Source organism: Lagenorhynchus albirostris, chromosome 20, assembly GCF_949774975.1.
Source record: "Lagenorhynchus albirostris chromosome 20, mLagAlb1.1, whole genome shotgun sequence".
Lineage (NCBI taxonomy): Eukaryota > Metazoa > Chordata > Mammalia > Artiodactyla > Delphinidae > Lagenorhynchus > Lagenorhynchus albirostris.
The window spans coordinates 10,995,140-11,017,137 of NC_083114.1; the positions used below are offsets into that span (position 1 = coordinate 10,995,140).

The 21,998-nt window shown below is 49.6% G+C and overlaps 1 protein-coding gene and 1 pseudogene across 2 annotated transcripts in view; both read right to left on the reverse strand.

Annotated features, from left to right (window-relative positions):
- Positions 1 to 15,242: 15,242 nt before the first annotated feature.
- Positions 15,243 to 21,998, reverse strand: part of KIAA0753 (KIAA0753 ortholog) — a 59,722-nt gene continuing 52,966 nt past the window's right edge. For both annotated transcript variants that reach the window (XM_060132826.1, XM_060132827.1), the window contains exon 17: positions 15,243 to 16,763. In XM_060132826.1, coding sequence (XP_059988809.1) covers positions 16,646 to 16,763 — 118 coding nt within the window. In that variant the 3' untranslated portion in view covers positions 15,243 to 16,645. The remainder of the gene's footprint in view (positions 16,764 to 21,998) is intronic.
- Positions 20,215 to 21,086, reverse strand: LOC132511412 (small ribosomal subunit protein eS1-like; annotated as a pseudogene).

The window sequence follows — 21,998 nt, forward strand, 5'->3', positions numbered from 1 at the left end:
CCCTGCAGGCAGGGCACAGTCAGAGGCCTGACTGCCTGGTTAATGTCCAGGTTCGGCCACCTGGTCTGTGGGTGTGAGTTGTCACAGAGGAACAATAAAGCAGCCTCAGAGGGGACACACCCGGGCCTGAGCACCTCCTGGGGCCCTTGGCTCACAGCCGCAGCAGTGACCAGTCTGGCAGGGGCCCTACTTCCAGGCAGCACTGCGCGCGTGCGTGTGTGCGTGCGTGCGTGCGTGCGTGTGTGCGTGTGTGTGTGTGTGTGTGTGTATTTCATAGGCAAACACATCCTGCTCAGGGAAGATGCTCCCTGAGGTGGGCACTGAGACCCCTCCCACCTCTCCGTCCAGTCACCACAAACCCTTGGGAGGGGGTGGGTGGGGCAGGTTAGGGGAGACGCCGAGTTGATGGGAGTTACAGAAATCATCTAGCCAGACCCTCCTCCACGCCCCCATTTCTCAGATGGGAAGACAGTGGGCCAGAGATGGAGGAGGCTTGCCACATGACAACCCACTTCCGGGATCCACCCGTGGCTTCTCCACTTTGGACCTCCACCGCAGCCCCAGTCCCTGTCTGAAGATCAGTGCTGCTGCGTGGATCTGGAGTCCAACAGGGAATGTGGGGCCCTGGCCCCCCAGGGCAGCTCCTGAATGCGTGGGCTGTGACCTGCTACCAAGGAATTTGTGGCCCTGCCTTCAGATAGAGCAAACACATCAGGACTCAAGGCCATTAGATTAACTGGTGGGAGTTAACTTCCTGCATCAGAAGAATTGTTCTTAATTGAAGAAAGGAATAACTAGCAATTTAGAGACGCTGACCTCAGCTGCCTGCAGGAGAGAGAAGCCAGAGTCAGCCGGTGCTTCCTGGGCCTCCCAGCTCTGTGACTGAGAGACGGGGTCAGGGTTCCAGACAGGATCTTTCCTCTGGGACCCGCTGCCCAGACCCTTTCCTCTGCCCACAGCCTGTTGAGCTTCCGCCTCTGGAGTAGCCAGTTGCCCCCAGGGCCCAGCCAAGCACTCCAGCCTAGAGATCTGGGAAAAAAGTGCAGAGGCCAGTGCTACCTGGTCCCCAGGAGAATGTGAACACAGCTGTGGATGGAGCAAAGAGGTCCAGGCGGGTGTGGAGAGGCACATGGCTGGGGTGACCCCTCCACATGACAGACCCAAGGCCTGGGTATCCACCCCGGGCAGGTGGTGTCCAGGCACTTGGAGAGGTAAGTGACCATCATCAAGAGCCATCATGGCCCCGTGGAAAGGCAGCCACGCCAGGTCACACTCATTTCCTTTTTGGACACGTCGCAACCGGTGGAGTTCGGTATTGCAGTGCCTTCTGGGCCTGGTATGGCCGCTGTCCAACTCTCTGATGGTGACTTGCACGGAAGTCAGGAGCAGGACAGTGGTCTGGTTAGGTGACTTACCCCTGTCCACTGCTGATGGACGCCAACAGAAGGAGGCCTGGGGCAGGACCAGGGCCAACTCGAGCCCGGCAGCAAAGGCGCCAGTGAGTCCCTCGGCCTCTGCCGGTGTCACGTGGGTCTCTCTCACCCGAGCTGCTGGAAACGCCTTCCCTCCCTGCAGTGTCTCCTGTCCTGGCTCTAGCCGTCCGGGCCCCTCCTCGCTGGTTCCCACACTTTAAAGAAACTTAGGGGTTGTCCACTGCCATGAGGCTCACCCCCAATCACGAAAGCAGCCCTAGGAATAGATGCTTTTCTTTGGAGCCTTCCAGAACAACCGGGAGTGGCTGGTTTGTTCTCACCATCGCCTTCTCGCACCAGGCTGCCCCCCACTTCTGCCCACCATCCGGGACACTGGGTAGAATGTGCCTTCGCATCTAGAGCTCTTCTTCTTCTCCTTGCTGGGAGCTGTGGCTTTCTAGTCCATGCTTCCACCTTGAACCTTAAGAAGGGTTAGGACCCTGCCTGTCCCCTTCCCTGCTGGCGAGGGCCTGTTCCCAGCAGTTACACTAATAACCCCAGCCTCACGTTCACAGCAGATCCTGTGAAGGAGGCACTGGGTCACCAAGGCTCTCATTTGTGATCTCACGCAGAGGCAGGAAGATTCCCTTAAGATCAACACAAATGACCTCTTAGGTGAGCCCTAGACCCCTGTGTAAGAACCCCTGGCCAGGAAAGACCCCCACCCACCCACCGACCTAGTAGACCAAGGAAAATGCTCTACCTTTACATAGACCATGGTCCCCCCTCTATGCCCACAAGGGTGGGCCGCAAAATCTAGATGACATTCACATTCCTGCATCCTCAGTATTTTCGAAAGATGCTTGGAGACATCTTGCAGAACCTGTTGAACAAGACCTCCCCCGGTTTTACTTGAGTGCTGAGATGACCCGAGGCTCAAGTTTAGATTTTATTTCATCAATTGCTGTTTAGCCGGCATCGCTGTTCTTCCGAGCGGGGTGCGCTGGTAGATGGGATTTTGGAGAGAGGGTCTGGAGAGGCCGAAGGGAGATTTTTTAAGAAAAGAGGGGGTTGGGTGGAGGCAGAGAGATGTGGCCGCGGCTCTAAGGAACGAGCTGATTTAAGAGGCTGCCCAATGGGTTAGCAATTTATCTCCTCCTTCAGCGCTTGCAGTTGGAGCTGTGTTTTGTGTTTGTTTGATGTCAAGACTGTTGAGATTGGCCTCAAGCAAGACCAGTTGTCTTCAAGTTATATTTAGACCAAATACAAACGAGGAACTGGCTGAAAATCTAAAACGCACTGCAAGAGTGGTCCTTGGAGTCTACACTCCTGCAAACATGCATCAGTGCCACCGGCCCCAAACAAGCATGTACCAAAGCTCCGACCTCAGACTCGTTGCTCCCCTGCCCTGGCCCCCCACACGACATTGTTTATGACAGATTCCAGAACACAGAGAAGCAAACACAGGCATAGATGATAAGGCACTAAGGAAACAATAGATCAGCCCGTGCGACCTGATTACTAATGTAACTGTATTGACGAGGCAGGAAATCACAACCAGATTATGTAAATAGATTATGTAACAGACTTTATTGGCACCTAGTAGACTCCCTACACCTATTAGGGCTCTTGTACACCTTTCTTCAGATACGGCTTTGCTCAGGCTCCACAGCTCGGCATGGCCCTTGCTCTGGACCCCTACAAGGTCCCAGCTCTGGCCATGCCGGCTGAGTACCAGGATGGCAGTGCTGGAAGGTCCTGAGGGAATCATCTAGACCCAAACCATCTTTATCTATTGTGTTTGAACCCGAGATGCACCTAACAGGATATAATAGGATTTGGTATTACCAGCTCGTGGCATCTCCTAGCAGTCTCAGTAGAGTCTTTTTTTTTTTTTTTTGGTCTCTTTTTGTCCTCACCCCCAGTCCATTCCTCTCTTCCAAATGCTGTGTGCTTTTCCCATCTAACTTCAGAAGCTCTTTCTCCTGTCTGTGTAGCCTAAACATTATATACCTGCATGGATGCATTTAAAACATTACATAATGGGGCTTCCCTGGTGGCGCAGTGGTTTAGAGTCCGCCTGCCGATGCAGGGGACACGGGTTTGTGCCCCGGTCTGGGAAGATCCCACATGCCGCGGAGCGGCTGGGCCCGTGAGCCATGGCCACTGAGCCTGTGCATCCGGAGCCTGTGCTCTGCAACGGGAGAGGCCACAACAGTGAGAGGCCCGCATATCGCAAAAAAAAAAGTATTTAAAACATTACATAATGGCACCATGGCTAGCCCGTTCTGCTTCTTACTTTCCCCCCTTTAATATTGTTTTCAGATCTATTCATACTGATATTTATGGATTTGGCGGGTTCCTTTTGATGATAATGTTTCCTAGTGTGATAAGACCTCATCTTGTATTTCCTCATCCCCTCTTGATGGGCATTTAGTTTTCACAGCCCTTCGCTGCTACAGATGCTGCTGTAACAAACATCCCCCGCATTTCTTGGGTTTCTCTGTGTCAGAGATTCTCTGGGGCACATACCCAGCACTGGAACTGTAGGGCCGTCGGGAACATGCAGATTTCCCTAATCACCGCATCAGTAAGCTGCTCTCGAGAGAGTGTTCTGCCAATACCCTCATTTGATGGATATTAAGACCGAGGCCCAGAGCAGGGAAGGGCCTTGTCCTAGTTTAGAACCCGACTGTTCTGACTTCCAGCCCAGTCTCCATCCGCTCAGAACACTCCACACTCCCTGTCTCCCACGGAGAGAGCAGGGCAGCTGCAGCCTCGTTGAGCAGGCAGCTCGGCCTGTGATACAAATTTCATCTCTCTCCTCCAGGTCCGAGCACAGTGGTACCCACCACAAGCCTCCCCAGGAGGGGATGGAGAAGAAGGTGGGCAGTCTGAGCTGAAGTCAGCAGAGAAAGGCCTCCTATTCACCAGGAATAAACGCTGGCAGCCCCCATGGCCCGAGTGTGATATAAGCTCCCGCTGCAGACCTGCCCCACCCTGCCCTCTCCACAGAGGCATCATCTGTACTTGCTGATACAGATCTCAAAGTGTATTAGTCTTAACTCCCCAGAGAGGACCCCACACTGCTGGGGCTCAGGCAGCTGCTGAAAAGAAGCCAAGACAGAGTCACTGGGGGGAGGGAACCCCTGAGAAAGGATCATTCTGTCCATCCTTCTGCCTCCAGACTTTGCTACAACCTTCAGCTCTCTCTGTTAGGCTAGCTGGGAAGCTCTTCTTCACATCTGCTCTATTTCTCTCCAGCTGTAACAACAACATAATAACAACAATAACAGGAATAGATTTGCTGAGTGACTACTATGTACCTGGAAATGTTTTAAGTACTTTTCATGTGTTACCTCATTTAATCCTTACAGCAACATAATGAGGGAGGCATTATTCTAACCATCCCCATTTCACAGATAAGAAACTGAGGCCCAGAGAGGCTAGGTATCTTTCTTTAGGTCACACAGCTAGTAAGTGGTTGGACCAAGCATTCCAACCCAAGCCCTAGGATGCCTGTGATTCTCACCTTAACCTCTAGAGAGAAGACAAGAAATAAATAAGACAAAAGCAAGACACAGGAAACTGAGAGGCTGAGGCTCTGCCACTAACTCCAGGTACAGCCTCAGACAGCTCACCGCCCTGCCCTGTCTATACTAGATTCACAGGTTTCCCAGAACCTTTCCGCTGGGCTCTGACCCCGTGGTTTTCCAAAGCCCACATTCAAGATGCTCTGGCAGGTGAAGAAGCTGAGTCAGCAGGAGTCTCCAGGGCACAGATGCTGCGGCCTTGGCCCAGGCAGAGGCCTCCTGGGGCTATCGGCCCGTATCCCCTGGCCAGATCTCATCCCCTGGCCGGATCTCATCCCCTGGCCGGAGTGGGTGGGTGCTGCTGGGGCTATCTATTCTTATTGGAATTTGAATGCTTCAGGTCAGAGTGACTAAAAGGCTGAATTTTACAAGGGTTTTGAAAGTGAATTGACTCCACTTATTAAAGATATACTAGATTACTCGCTGAGTGAAAGGACGCTCCAGGGACTCCAAGCCTTTCTTGAAGACAGAAACATCCCTTTCTGAGCCCAGCCGCTGCCAGTAAACCACAGGGGGAGACATTGCACTGGGCAGGTGTCAATTAAATTACCGGCTGAAGGATCTCAGTCCATCAAGGAAACATCCTGGCCTAGAAGGGCTGCAGGTGAATAAAGAGGCAGCTGTAGAAATCCCCTCTAGTTATTTTATGCAAATCCATTTCTAAAGGCAGGAAGGCAAAGACTACAAGGAGCGTATTCACGGGAAGACTTGACTTTTGGTCATGAAATGTATAAGGGAGAGAGAGGGATGAAGGGTGTTTGGTGCTCCAGAATGTGACGCACAGGACCGATGCCAGGTAGGGGTCAAGACACTGCTTGTTTTCAGACCCAGAGTCCTAGGGGAGTGAGTCCTAGGTGGGCGGGGGCTGGGAGGTTGTTCGTCTATGCCTCTGAGGATGTTGGACAGTTTGAAGGGTATCTGGACTCAGGGCTGGAGTTGGAAGGACCTCCAGACCCCACTCACCTCATACAACTCCAACTCAGCGGACCCAGCACCTCACTATACAGATGGGGAAGCTGGGCCCCAGGTACCGGGGGTGGGAAGCGGGGAGTCACAAACAGGGCATTGGGCTTCCCTGGTGGCGCAGTGGTTAAGAATCCGCCTGCCAATGCAAGGGACACGGGTTCGAGCCCTGGTCTGGGAAGATCCCACATGCCGCGGAGCAACTAAGCCTGTGTGCCACAACTACTAAGCCTGCGCTCTAGAGTCCGTGAGCCACAACTACTGAGCTCACACGCCTAGAGCCCGCGCTCTGCAACAGGAGAAGCCACCGCAATGAGAAGCCCGCGCACCGCTACAGAGTAGACCCCGCTCACCGCAACTAGAGAAAGCCCACGCACAGCAACGAAGACCCAACACAGCCAAAAATAAATAATATAAATAAATTTATTAAAAGAAAAAACAAAAAACAGGGCATTGGTGGCAGAGGGTCTCCAGGTTCATCTCTCAGGGCTCTCTCCTCACACTCCTGCGTGGAGGTGGAGGGAGTGTTGCTGGCTTGTGGAAAGGAGTCTTTTCTACTTTCTTTGACCCCCTCCACCCCATCCTGCCAGGAGAAGTGGGGGTGTTGCTGGTGCCCAAGTAGCATTTGCTTGCGGAAGTAACACGAGGTCCAGACGGTGTGCATGCAACATGGATGCTTCCTATTGTAGCAGGCACAGACTCGGGCTCTCTTAAGCAAAAGGGAATTTATTGGCGGGCTGCCGGGGCTGAGGCTGCAGGGACAGGCTTGGAGAGCAGACAGGAACAAAGGCAGCTCAGAGGGCAGAGAACTGTAAAGCCCAACAGCCATCTCGTGGCAGAACAATTTGGCCTGAGGGTCACTCCCTGCACCTTGGACAGCCCCACCGCTGCGTGGGTTCTAGAGGAACCTCATCTTTGCCCCACTCATTCAAGCCAGGTCTGATTGGCCAAGGCTGGGACATGGCAGCACGTCCCAGGTTCCAGCAGTGGGAGAGGGAGCTCTGAGAATCCTGCCATGGCAGATGGGCTCCTGCATTCCCAGGACTCTATTCCAAGGGCACTGGGAATGTCCCACATGAAAGGCTGCATCGTGCGTTCCAAATCAGTTGGATATTGGGGGCTGCGTCATCTCATGGATGACACAGCCCCTGCAATCCCCCCAAAACTCAATCCTGAAGACTTGCCGAAGTTAAGGGTTCCGAAAGTCTTCAGGAGAGTGCTGTTGTCTGCTGTTTAGAGTCATCTGGCACTGGCATCCTCCGTGCACGAGGATCCTGGTGTGTCCCCGGCAGGAAAGTTCTGGGAAGGGGCTGGATTAACCGCACAACTACGTGGAGAGGCTGTCAGTCCTTCCACAGTGCTTTTTAGTCCAGGCTGCCGCAGGCTGTATGGTTTTAAATGTTCCAACGTTACAATAGTTCATACTTGGGAATTAAGCACAACTATGGTTTTCAGAGTTCAAATTATATTTCAAGCTATAGAGAGTCAAATTTAACAACTTGGCCCGACATTCTGTAGATTTCTGCTCCCCTCCCCACCCTGAGTTATTAGAAATTCCTGGGGTGGGGAAATGAGGTTTTTTTCTGTGCATCAAAAGGGAGCATGGCCTAAAAAAGTTAGAGGAAACACTGGTGGAGCTGATGAGCCCCACTTTCACTATTGATTTCCTATCAGACCCGTCCCTGTTCTGCAGAAAAGGGGGTAATAAACCCTCCTCTGTCTACCTCAGAGTAACAGGTTAGAAAATGCTTCGTGATGGGGGCACGGCTTGTACCTAGACGGCTTCGGAGAGAATTACAGGGGAAGAGGCCGGACCCCAGAATCATTCAGTTCAGGGCTCCTTAACCAGGCATCCAGGCCAGCCTGGATCTGGGGATTGCCAGCCCCCTGACATGGCACTGCAGGTGTGTGTATGTACATGCACATGTGTGTATGTGTGCATATAATGTGTGCACGCACATGTATATGTATGTACACGTGTTTGTGTGTGTACATGTGTTTGTGTGTGTGTGTGTGTGTGTGTGTGTGTGTGTGTGTGTGTTTTCTGAGGAAAGGGCCCATAGCTTTTTCCAGATTTTTAAAGGGATTTTTACTGAAACAGCAAGAACTCCTATTTCGTCCATCCCTTTGTGCAGATGGGATACAGGCCCCCTGAGTCAGTGTGGGGAGTCTGGGGCATGTTCGTGTCTAACCTGTGAATGATTATGTGAGTTAATTAAAAGCATTGGCAGAGCTAAGCCCGCATCCCTGTGTCCTCCCACGGCAAGGTGGCCTTCTGCCACGCCTGCCACAGGTCACAGGGCTGCAGCAGTGCCCGACGCCTGGGTCTCAGGCCCCAGCGTGCCCTCTCCAGGCAAGGACGACAGGATCAACACTGACAGGAAGGCTGACACCCTGAGGCCCGGCCTAGATTGTCCTCGCAAAGACCCCACGGCTCAGCGGGCCCTGCATCTGTTCCAAACATGCCTGGGATTTCTTTTTGACACTAAAGTAAATGTTGGCTGGAGAGCCACCTACGCGGCTGACGGAGGCTGCCGGCTTCTCATTGGAGGGCCGGGAGGAAATTCTGCAGGTCTCTGAGGCTTGCCAAGACGACTCCGTCACACGGAGCAGATATAAAATCCATTACCAAGAGCTAATAAAGGCGAGGAGACCAGGCTGCGGACAAGCCGAGGGTGCAGCGGGCCCGGGCGGGCGGGGCTCCGTGGGCTCCCCCTCTGCTGCGCAGCCTTCAATATTTGCCCCTCTTGCGGCACCTCCTTCGGATCCCCATTGTTCTCAGTTCAACAGTTTGGGCAGCGATTCTGTTTCTCATTCACTATAAAAGCCCGTCCCTCCAGACCTCTCGGCACATTTATTGTGAGGCTGGAATTTATGACGGATTGGATTTCAGAGGAGGGATTAAGTACAGATGCAGCACTTGGCAGGGGCCTGGGGCTCCCAGTAGACTCCCCCCATCTGGAAACAGAATAAAGATTAGGAAGCTTGAGCAAGGGGCAATCTGGGGCAAATCCTGCTTTCAAGGGCAGCGAGGGTGGACGCTCTCCCAGGGAAACTGCTGGTTTCTGTTCAAGGGCATCTTCTCGAAGCCGGACAAAAATTCTTTGTTGGCAGGAGTCGTGAGCTGCCAAGGCCACTCCTCACTGCCTCAGATGCACTCAGTCTCGGGCACACAGGCTCCCAGTGCAGGCGTCTCAGCTCTGGCTAAACCCCTCTAGCACCTTAGCCTAATCGCATTATATTCGCATATGCCCTTCCCTTTTAAGAGCGCAATCCTTGCCCTGCTGTTCCCTCTGCCTGGAGGGTCCTTCCCCTACTTCTAAAATTACTAGAGTTTCAATTTTCTTTCAAGGTCTCATTCAAATGCCACGTCCTCCATGAAGACCACCAGGATTGCAACCTTCGCTCAATAAAAATGAGTCACTCCTTTGAACGCACAACCATGCTCTGTTGCTTCCCTCTATTTCACCTTAATTTTCATTCGCTTAACGAGGGTCTGTGCCTTACTTATCTCTGGATTTCCATAGATGTAGTAAACTTTGCATGACTTAATGAAAATTAAAATGTGTCTTGTGACCCAGTCTTAAGAAGACATGCTATTTTTTGTAGTGTGCACTGGCAGACTCTCCAGCTTCAGGTAACACAGCCTCTGTTTTCCTCTGGGAAGCTGCCGCTTCTCCATGTTCAGTCCATGTGGTTGGGATGCTGCTGATCCATCCTCTTTTCCAGATGCACATGTGACTAAGATCTGACCAATCAGAGCACAGGCATTAGGTCGGGGATGGGTCTGTTCCGTGGGTTGGGCCCATCAGACCAATGAGCAGTGACCCTGAAGCCTTCGTGGCACTCCTGGGAGAGAAGGGCTTCTCTCTGCTGAGGTTGCCAAGGGGAAAAATGTCCAGCTGGGGCCGCTGGGGCCCCGCATGACGCTATGTGGGGAGGGGCTGCCTGAGAATGATGCCTTGAGGAGGCAAAGGAGGAAATTAGACGGGAGGGCGGGGACACTGGCTTTGCCACTGAGGCTGCCCTGCACAGGGCAGAGGCCTTTTGTGAACAGTGCTTGGCAGGTAGAGCAAAAGCCCAGGTACCGCCCAGGCGAGGGTTGTACCAGCACGTCCAATTCGGCACATGCTCTGGGCACAGGAGGCGAGGCCGCAGCTGTGGCTTCGGCTGCCTTCTGAGCGGATGCCCAGCCTCCGGCCAGCCGGAGGTTCTGGGGGAGGAGCCTGAGCGGCAGGCAGGATGCCAGGGCCCAGGAGGGTCCACGGCGGTACACTGGGAAGAGCCCACATTTGTAAGCAGACCCAGAACCACTGTCTCATTGGGAAAATCTCCTTCTCACTTGGCTTCAGTTTTATCTGTAAAACAGGTTAATAATCTCTATTTCAGTTTAGTGTGAGACTCAAATGAGATCGTGTAAATAAGGCACCTACCTGGTCAGCACTCAAGCCGTGGACAATTATCATTACTCTGTGGGCTGAGTTCTGGGGAGGGTGCAGCCCCAGCAGAAGCGCAGGGGATGAGGGAGGCAGAAGATGAAAACTGAGGCAGCAGCTCAGCTCTGGGCAGTGGGGACGCTGTGTCAGGAAGGTGGGAAATGCATCTTAGTCATCTTTGTAGGCCCCAAACTAAGCCTAGTGTCTGGCAGAGTGCAGGACCAGAGTGCAGGACCACTTACAGTTACATCGACTAAGACTTTCTAGACCATCTAAGAATCATCTGCTTGAGAGAAAGACCAAATGGTGTTACAGAATGGAAAGGTTACTAGGGCTGAAGTCAAAAGATGCAGATTGAGTTTTGGTTCTGTCACTGTGTGTCCACATGACCTCTTCATTTCTGTAGACCTTATTATTTTCATCTGCAAAACAAGGCTAGTGGACTTCCCTGGTGGCGCAGTGGTTAAGAATCCACCTGCCAATGCAGGGGACATGGGTTCGCGCCCTGGTCCGGGAAGATCCCACATGCCGCGGAGCAGCTAAGCCCGTGCGCCACAACTACTGAGCCTGCAAGCCGCAACGACTGAGCCCGCGCGCCTAGAGCCCGTGCTCCACAACAAGAGAAGCCACTGCAGTGAGAAACCTGTGCACCACAACAAAGAGTAGCCCCTGCTCGCCGCAACTAGAGAAAGCCCGCACGCAGCAAAGACCCAACGCAGCCAAAAAACAAAACAACAACAACAAAAAAACCCAAGGCTAGTAATACTTCATCTGCCTGCCCCTTAAGGATGTGGTCCAGTTCAGAAGGTTCTGGTGGCACTGGGAGCCCTAGAGCAAAGTGTACAGGACCACTGTCCACGGTGCAGTTAGTCCCGTGGCCAAAAGGGACATCTCTCTGAGGTGGCCCAGCGGGATAAGCTGGAGGGGGAACCAGCTGTGTGGCTCAGGGCAGCCAAAGGAATGGCTAACTGTTGCCAAGTGTTTGGCTTCGAGGGCAAGGCAAGAAGAGACACAGGGCTGTAGGCAGGAAGAACACAACAAGAGCAAAGAGGCAAGGTGAGCACTTCACAAAGAAGGCTGTGAGAACAGCCACAAGCATCCCCCTCCTAAGTCCTCAGTGACAAACCTAAGAGTGAACACTTGCTGAGCACTTGCTATCCGCCAGGTGCTCTTCTCAATGTTTGCAAGGATTACTTCCCTTAATCCGTACAGTAACCCTGGGTGGATACTACTGTTATCCCCATTTCACAGATGAGGAAACTGAGGCATGGAGGTCCCAGGAGATTTTAACTCGTGGCTCACATTCTTAAGCGGTCCGTGTTACTGCTGGTACACAATGCAGGGTGGCTACAGTGACTGAAAGACAGAAGGGAATGTATTGAAAGGCGTTTTGTGAATTGTAAAGTGCTGAGTAGATGTGGGATGGGGTTAAACCCCCAATATTCACTTAACCTCTCTCGGCCTCTCAGTAACTCTCCAAGAACAGTGTGTTGGACAAACATGGCTAAGGAGAACCATGTTTCCTCCTGAGCCTGGCCCTGGAGCTCGGTCTGTAGGGGCCATAAAGACAAGTGGCTGCACAGGTGCTGGCGGCCAGCCTCATCTCCCCAGCTCTCTGGACTCCCAGCCTCCCATGCCATCTCGAGGAATCGTCTGCTGGGGGCCTCCTAGGTAATTCAGCCCAGGCTTAGGGAACCCTGCAGCTGTGGGGTAGATGGCAGAGCCCAAGTGTCCAGGATCTGATCACAGTGTGTCAAGAGCTGGACGCTGCTGGAATTCTCGCATTCCCAAATGGGATGCCGGGTGTGGATAGAGACAGAGCAAGCTTCTAGATACAGGCATGGCGCCCACAGTGGGAGGCCTTAGGCTGACCTCACCCCCACCCAAGGGAAGACAGAGGAACAGTGTGTGGATGGAAGATTCCAGGGAGACAACCAGAGCAGAAGGGAAATGCTTCTGGTCCAGGGAGGGGGCAGGGAGGGAGGCTGGGGAGGGGAGGGCGAGGAACGGCACAAGGTGCGAAGACACACCCAGAGGGGGTGCCGAGGGGCCCGGGGGAGGGTTGCAATGGAAGCAAAGGGAGACAGGGCCTGGGGAGGCAAAGGCTGTGACAGAGGGGCTCTGGGACAGGGTGACTTCTCTTGGATCCAGAGCAGAATGGGAGGGGAGCAGCCCCTCAGTCAGCCCCCGGGAGAGCTGGAGCTCAGAGAAGGGTAGGAGGCGCAGGCGTCTTACTCATTTCGTGGCGTCGGGACATGGAGTAGCCCAACCTCCGGACACCCGCTGGGGCATGCGGGTGGGGGGTCTGATTCAGTGGCGGGAAGGATGGACTCAGCCACAAGAAAAGTCCCGCTGGGTGGATGGAAAGTCAGCCAGAAAAAAAGGTGAGAGGCAGCAGGTTTGGTTCAAGAAAAATCGATCAGGGTTACCAGGCAGATGGAGCACAGAAACAGCTAAGGGGACTCTAGGAAGAGCAGCAGATAAAGGGGGTTCATCAGAGAGGGTGGGGGCAACTTCGGGGCTCCCTGCTCCAGGCTGAGGGTCAGAGGCCACACTTGAGGCTCTGGGAAGACTGGGGAGAGCAGAGCAGGCCCACTGTCACAGGAACAGGGCCCTGGGCAGGCTGGCAAGAGGGACCTAGAACCGGAGCCGCAAAGCAAAGAGGAGGCCTGGCCACACAGCCAGCCCAGAGTCATTATCAGAGCTGCGAGCCTGGTCAGGGTGGGACCCGCACTGACGGACGAGTTGACTGAGATCACGTGGGCCTGACAGCCAGCCCGGGGCCGACATGGGATTCCCTGGGGCCCCCGACCGAGGGAAGCCCTCAGGACGTCTGGTGGAAGCCCTTCCAGGCCAGCCCGCATCATTAGGTTCAAACAACTAACAAACAGATGAGAGGTCTCTGCTCCTGAGCCAGCAGAGGCGAATGGGAGAGGCCACTATTTAGGAAGATAGTGGTCACACCGCTGCCTTCCTGCTGCTTCTCATGAGCCCCCAGAACCGAGAGCTCTCCAGCCCGCTGGCCCTCCCAAAGGGCGCTCCTGCGGTGACCCGTGCGTGGTGAGCAGACACCCCTGATTTACAGGGTTTGCGGGGAATTCTCATCACTCCCTCAAGTTGCTAAAACACTTCCTCAGAAACATTCAAGAGTTAAGGAAACCTACATGGCACCACAGAGAAAACCGGAAGCTTTCCGACCGGGCTTAGAGCCCCTTCCTCTCCTCTGGGCCCTGGGGGCTTCGCTCCGACGCTCACTCTTGCCTTCCAGACCCACCAGTGCACAGTTCACGCCTCCTCCAGGCACTGCCTCTGGCTGGCCACTCCCTGCACACACACTCCCCTCGATTTCAGGAAAGCAGGAACTGCGAGCAAAGGAAGAGAGGGAGGAGAGGCAGAAAGGATGCTACTCACCGCCTCCCCTCTGGCCCCTAGCACCAGCAGACAGAGGGGGAAGGGACCCCGGCATCAAGGAAGTCATTGCTGCGGTCCCCCATCCACTCCTCTGCCCTCTGCCGAGCCCTGGGCCCCCGCCAAGCCCACTCTGCAGCAGTTCTGGAAGTTCTGAGTTGGAATCCCCGATGCATCGGCACCTCGGAGATGGGATCTGCACAGCTCCTCACAGGTGACATCCTACATCAGGTCACAAAAGATTAACAGAGATGTCTGTGGACTCTGCAGAGATGTGATAGAAGCCCCATCGCAAACCAAAACCGACCCCAGGAAAAAGTGTGCCTTCCTTCTTTCATTAACTCAAAAGAATTTACTGAGCACGAACTACATGCTGGGCAGAGGCCTTGCCCTCAAGGAGCTGTACAGACTAGAGGCAAGCATGTAAACAGGTAAGACCCCCTAGGGCCAAAGCTGGGAAGCTGGACAGATCAGGAATTTCAGCATGCCCGTCCATTGGGACAGCCTATGTAACGCAGAAATACTACACTCATGCATTTCTCTGTTTCTGAAAATAACGCATGAATAGGTCAGGAGAAAACTGGAGGGGATTAGAGAATAACCTATACAGGATCAGCCTTTGCTCATGAAGAGCAAAAATTCTAGAGGTCTGGGATAACTGCAAGGCTATAAACAGGAAAATTTATATTTTAAGGATTCAACTTCCATTTTCAAATGAAAGTTTTTATTTCTTGCAATTTATTTTTGCATCTTTGGAGAATGCTTTGGCCGAGGAGGTTCACTGTGGGCCAGGGCTATAAAGTAGACAGCAGACACGGAGGTAGGTGTAAGCCTCACCCACAGGAGCCAGAGACAGGGAGACCCAGCTGGTGGGAGGAGCAGGAGAGATACTGGAAAGATCTGCAAGCAAAGGAGTCTGGACCTGACTCTTCAGCGGACAGGAGGTGCTTAGGAAAGGACTGGTCCAGACAACAGCGTCTAAGACATGTTGAGCGGACACAGGAAGAGGCAGGAGGATGCACTTGAGTGAACTCTCAAAACTCTGACACCTATCTTTATGGGAGTAAGTGAATCCATGACCACGGTGCTGCTGAATACAGGCTTATGTGATCAAATTATCTCCCCATTCTGTGCCTCATTTGATTCATCTACAAAATGGGCATATTAATGGTATCTACCACACACAGATATGAGGATTAAGTACGTTGATACAGGGAAGGCATTTAGAGCTATGCCTGGTACATAGTATGTGCTCAATAAAATGTTAGCTTTTATTATCATTTATTTCTTTCTGGGGGTGGTGCGAGGTGGCAAATAATCCAGTACGCTCATATTAAACATAAAAGTATTCTCAGTGGTTTCTGTAAATCACATTTCACTTTGCCTGGAAAAAAAAAGGAGATGTAAATTTTTTCAAACCGACATGTACATACTTTAAAATATTGAGTTTATTTAAAAAATGAGCACAGTAAAAACTGCCACACAAATTATCAATAACAGACACTCCTATCAAGTGTACATATATAACTCCTCAAATAGAGGACCTTTAATTTCCCTTGAAGTCTTTTAAATTGAGTTTATATAAAATTAAGCAGGAAAACATTAACATTAAACAAAAATCAATTTTGCACAAATAAGTGTGATCAAGCAGTTTAAATTATCACCTGAAATTCTTGTACTTCAGAGAAAAATCCCAGATGACAACACTATATGTGCTATAAAAGGATTCACATTATTCTGTGGGGGTATGTCCCACGTCACTCGTTCTCCACATTTCTTTCACCAAGCCCCAGGCAAAAAAGTGAGGGAAACTTTTTCGAGGCAGTGGCCTTATTTTATACACATTCCTTTTCTTTTTCTGAATCCAGAGTTTCTGAAAACACAGAGGCTTTTCTCTTGGTAAAATATGACTTATAAGACGTTCGAGGACCAAGCTATTGTGGTTCTTAAAGTTTCTTCCTTTCTTGGGGGAGACCCTGTGGTCTTCACGCTACCCAGATCTGTTTTCTCCTCCCACACAGGCTCCTTTTTGGTGTGGAAACATAGCAACTTGTGACCTCAGCAGAGAGGGGGGTGAGCTCTGTACCTCTGACCAGGCCCCAGAGAAGGCCGGCCTCTCCTGATGTCCTCAAACTTCCTCTGAATTCAGAGTTCTGTATATCAGAATATGTCAACCCACAGCGACAAAAGACTTGAGGAACTCAAAATGTGAAGAAGCACCTAGCAACTGAGAATTAGAGAAATGTATGTTTATTGTTGTACACAGATAACTGCTGGGTTCCTATTTTAATGATGGAGCAGTTTTGGCAGCATAACTAAGTCCTGTGCTCGACACAAGTCTGTAACCCGGCAGGACAGGTGTCCTGGTAGGAAACTGTCAAAGAAGCAAACACGAGCCAGGTGATGGGACCAGAGAGTAATTGCACTTGTGCTGGCATCAAGGCCACCCACAGATCAACAGCAACTTGAATCCCTGTGTGAAGACTTATCTGTTATCTTTCAAAACGCTCTGATCACCAAACTGAGCCAGTGTAATGAACATGGTATTTCAATGGGAAAATTATACATTCAGCAAATATTATACTGTCATAATTGATTCACGTTTCCTGGGCACTGATAAATATAACACAGTCCATCCTAAACTACCAGAACCATTGCTCTGACAATGAGAAGATGCAAAGTGAGGATGGCCTCACTGTCACTTCCTTCCTTTCAGTGGGAAGCACCTTCTGGGTCTGGATGGACAGCTGAGGAAAAAGATTTCCTGTGGCTAGTAGAAAGGGTGGCGCCGCCCCCTCACCAGTGACACTGGGGGCCCTGCCTTGGAGAGCCTTTATGTAGCCGCCTCCAAGAATTCTGAGGTGAACACGGCTTCTGCATAATCTTCACACACATCCTGGAATTCAGCAGCCACGGCCCCCAGAGCTTCATCTACAAGCTCTTCTGCAAAGCTGGAAGACAAACAACACAGCTAAAGGTACATACAGCCAAGTATGGGAGCCATTCTGTTACTCAGCTGAGGAACTTACCAAGTCACTTCTAAGATTTAAATGGAAACTCAAGAGGCCAAGAATAGCCAAGATAATTTTAAAGAAGAAAAACAAGGTGAGAAGCCTGGCTTTCGTAGACAGTAAAATGGTGGTGCTGATCCCAAAGTCAGGCTAGAGGGAGGGGCCTGTAATACACACGGGGCGGACCTCACCCTTGAGATGGTTGAAACCAGAGGTGACTGGAAACTAACTAGCTGCAACCCAGCCCCAATCCAGATCTCCCTCCTACAGCCGCCCAACTGCCTGACAGAGGAAAAGGGTGTGGGCCTTCTCTGTGGGGCGGGGGGCAGGAAATTCCAGGTTCCTCTCAACACACACATACACACACACCCATACACACACACACTTTCCCGCCTCCAAACTGTTTGAGAGTAAGTTGCAGACTTGATATCCCTCAGGTACTTCTGGGTACATTTCCTAAAAACAAGGACATTCTCTTAAATAACCCTGACACAATTATAAAAATCTTAACATTAACACGGATACAATACTATTATCTAATCTTACCTACAGACCTTTTTCAAATTTTTGCCAACTGTCCAAAAAATGTCCTTTAAAAGAAAACATTTTCTAGTCCAGGATTCAATGCAGGATCACATGTTGCACTCAGTGGCCACATCTCTTTAGTCAATTTTCATCTAGAATCGTTCTTCAATCTGTCTTTCATGACCTGAACATTTTTTGAAGAGTAAAGGCTATTTTTTTGTTGTTTTAGAATGTCCCTCAATTTGGGTTTGTCAGGTTCAGGTTCTACATTTTGGGGACAAATGTCCAGAAGGGATACTGTGTCCCTCAATACATCTATTTGCCTTACTATGATGAGTGCTAATTTCTATCACACAGTTATGCTGATGTCTGCCAGGTTTCTTCCTTGTAAAGTCACTATTTTCCCTTTGTAATTAATACTTATATTGCAGGGAGATACTTTGAGACTACGTAAATATCCTGTTTCTCATCAAACTTGCTGAATCAATTATTCCAGGGTTGCCAACACTGATCTTTTAATTCTGTCATTCCCAACTACATGGAAGAGCTTTCCCTTCTCTATTACTTATTTATGTATTTATATCGGCTTGGTTTTACACATTCTTATTTTATTCAACAGTTTGTAATCTGTTTCTATTATTACTTATTTTGATACTCAAAGTGTCCCAGATTGGCCAGTAGGAGCCCCTTCAAGCCAGCTCCCAGGTCCTCTTGACATGTCCCCATCATTCTTTGAACACTTCCTTTCTGCCACAAGATGATGTTTCAGCCGCATCTTACATTTTCCCAGCCCCAGTCTTGGAATCGGCTATTTCTCCAAGGAGCCCTGGTACCTTTTCATGGAGAAGAGTATTTAGAAACCAAAATCTGGGTACTAAGTGTGCTCGTTGCTACTAAGTGTGCCATCGCTTCTAGGCCCTCTCAGCAGATAGACTCGGACAGACAAACAGACACATAGACACACACCCCATGTCTATTTCTATATCTAACAAAAACCATAAATTCATAATACCTCCAATCCCACTTCTAAACAGGGGATTCATTCTAGCCTTCCCCCAGAAACCTGGCTCTCATTATTCACACTATACTTAGTTATTTGATCAACCCTAAAATATAGAGAAAGTAGTTTTAGAATTGTTAACCCATGCTGCTGGGTAAAAGAAACCTACTTATTAGAATCTAGTATGTGTTTACAGTCTTTTTGTCTTTAGCCAGAAGGTACAGAGTCAAAATACTGCATTCAGAAGTAACTCAGGGGCTTCCCTGGTGGTGCAGTGGTTGAGAGTCCGCCTGCCGATGCAGGGGACACGGGTTCGTGCCCCGGTCCGGGAAGATCCCACATGCTGCGGAGCGGCTAGGCCCGTGAGCCATGGCCGCTGAGCCTGCGCGTCGGAGCCTGTGCTCCGTAACAGGAGAGGCCACAACAGTGAGAGGCCCGCATACCGCAAAAACAAACAAACAAACAAACAAACAAAAAGAAGTAACTCAGACAAGGCCTTATCTGTATGTATCCCTTTAGTATGGTTATTTCTTGGAAATACAGTTAGTGTCATATTTCTTTTTGTATTCCAATTTAGGGTCAACCTCCACTGCCCGCCCCCATCCTTGATGATTTGGAGGGATGTACAGGAAACATTAACAGTTCCAAAAGTCAGAATTATACAAAAGAGGTAAACGAAGATAAGTGTCCTTCCCCTTCTCTCATCCCTTCTACCCCAATTCCTGTCCCAGTTTTATTTTGGTTAATCTGACAATCTTTCGTCTTTTAATTGGTGGGTATAGTTCTTTTTCACTTAATGTAATTCTGATATATTTGAGCTTCTACTACTAGAATACTACGTACTTTCTATTTGTCTATTTCTCTCTTCTTTCTTGCCTTTTTTAGGATTTTGTGATTGTTTAAATTACATTCTTTCCTCACTATTAACTTGGATTTTAAACACTCTTACTATTCTTTTAGTGGCCACTCTAGATTACAATAAGCATCCTTGACTTAGAGTCTAACATTAATTGATATTCTTACCATTTTCCCAGACAATGCAAGAACCTTCTTAGAATATTAACTCTATTTATCCCCTTCCCAATTCATATGCTATTTTTGTCGTGGATTTCAGATGTATATATACATACATACACACACCCATAAGACATCAGTTTTTTGTTTTATACAGTCAATATTCACTTACCTACATGTTGACTTTTTCTTAATTCATGCCTTCCCGTATTTCTGACTTTTCATCTGTGACTGTTTTTGCTCTGCCTGAAAAATACCCTTTTAATGTTTCCTATAGTGACGGTCTGCTGGTAATAAATTTTCTCAGCTTTCTTTAGAACCTTCATTGCCTTCCTTCTTGAAATACATTTCACTGGGCTTAGATCCAGATTGGTAGCTTTCTCTTTTAGAACTTTAGAAAATACACCAGGTCATCCAGCTTCCATTGTTTCTGTTTCTCCTTTTTCCTTCCTCTGGCTGATTTTAAGATTTTCTCTTTGTCTTTCATTTTCCAACAATACTGTGATATGCTACATATGGATTTCTTTTATTTTTCTTGCTTGGGGCATTTAGAGCTCCTTGAATCTACGGCCTGATGTCTTTTGTTATTTGGGGAAGTTATCAGCCGTTCTCTCTATGGATGTGGTTTCTGCCCCATTCTCCCTCTCTCCTCTCCTTCTGTGACTCCAGCCACATGGATATTAGACCTTGTCCCTTTATCCTCCACGTCCCTCATCCTCTCTTCTTTATCTTCATCTTTTTGTGTGTCTCCGTGCATCACACTGGATATTTTCTTCTGTCCTATGTCCCAAGTCTCTAATTTTTTTTTCATAAATAAGATCTTTTATTTGTCACCATTAAAAGTCTGAATTTTCAGCAGATCCTTGGCTCATGTCCATCAGCTCGTTCAACTCGAGCACCTGCCTCGTCCCCAGTAGCTTTTCCAGAACAACTACCTTCACCAAGTAGCTCCATGAGTTTTCCCAATTCAAACTTGGGCTTCTTCAGCATTTTTACCTTTCTAACAATGACATCATGGAGCAGATAAACAGATTGGCAAGCCTTTTCTATGTCTTTTCCAATGCTGTCTGGAATCAATTTATCGACCACCTCTTTCAAGTCATTTGTCTGCACCTCTCGGGTCATGATTTCCCTCATCTTCTTGCGGATCTGGCGGACCTGCTGGTGCTGGGCATAAAAGGTCTTCCGAATCTGACTGTTGCATTTTTTAGTAAAACCCACACAGAATAGATGAAGCAAATAACCATCGGTAGTCTTGACATCAACGTGAGCTTCAATCATGGTCTGACATTTTATTGACCATGGGAGCACATTTTGTCATGGGTAATATCCATGCCACGGAAATTATTCAGGCAGTTTTTGCCCTGAACATCCTCAGTAATTAGCTTGAATTTTCTAAATGCAAACTCATCATTCTGCAGATCAGCAAGGCTCACTTCAAAAACACAACACTTGAGGCCGTCAGATGCGATTTTGGTTCCCTGAGTTCTCATGACTAGTGTTTTCCCAATATCTCTTACATTGAACATAGCTGGTGCTTCCACATCATAGCAATCTTTCTTAGAAAATGGGTCAACCACTTTCTTCTTGGCTCCCTTTTGGCCGCCTTTCATAAGACGCCTGTTCTTGCTGACGCCATGGTGCTGCTCAGAGAGCCAAAAGGCTCTAATCTTTTCTTTTGATGTGTCTAATTGGCTATTAAGCCCATCCAACGAGCTGCTCATTTCAGAATTTGTATTTTTCAGTTCTCGAACATCCACGTGGATTTAGTTTAGTTCCCAGCTCTCTGCTAAAATTCTAAAGTGTGTCCTTTATCTCTATGCACATAGTAGGCACAGTTATTCCAATATCTGTGCCCAGTGGCTCTGATATGTGGAGCTGCTGTGGGTCTGGTTCTTGTTCTTGTCATGTCTCTCTGTTGCCTGCCTTTTTTTTTTTTTTTTTTACCATATACCAGACACTGAATTTGAAAATTGCAGAAATAATTTCAATCCTAAGATGATATTATAAATCTTCAGAGAAATGTTAAGTTTGCTTCTGCTCGGTGCCTGCGGGGCAACAATCTAGAATCACCTCAACGCAATCTCAGGAAGTGAGATGACGTGGAACTGAGTGGAGTCCTGAGAGGGCCTGCCGGCTTCCCGGTCACCCTTATTCCAGAGTGCCACCCTTCAGGGTCCCAATCAGAAACGAGGAAAGTTCATCGGGCCAGTTCCCCGCCCTTGGCAAGCCCTTCATTTCCACCTCTGTCCTCTGAGCTGAAAAGGCCACTGAAAGTACCATTCATCTTCCTCCAGAACCGCCAATCCAGTGCCAGACAAGGGCTAACCTCCCTGGGTCTCTGTCTCCTCAGGATCCTGGCCCAGTTATTCTTCATTACCTAGTTAACTTCCTGGTGCCTTCAAGCATGTACGTTTTATTTTTAATCTAGCTTTTCTATTAACAGTTATCCTCAGTGGGAGAGGCGGTCCAAAATTACCAGCTGTGTCATTACTAGAAGCAGAAGTGATTACTTTGTTTTTATGCTTGCTTTGCTTTCTATATTCCTATCACTAATTCATCCTCAAACTATGAGAGAAACACAAAGGTGCTCCCAATACATTCAAACACATGAGGTAATGTATCTGTTTTCTTCT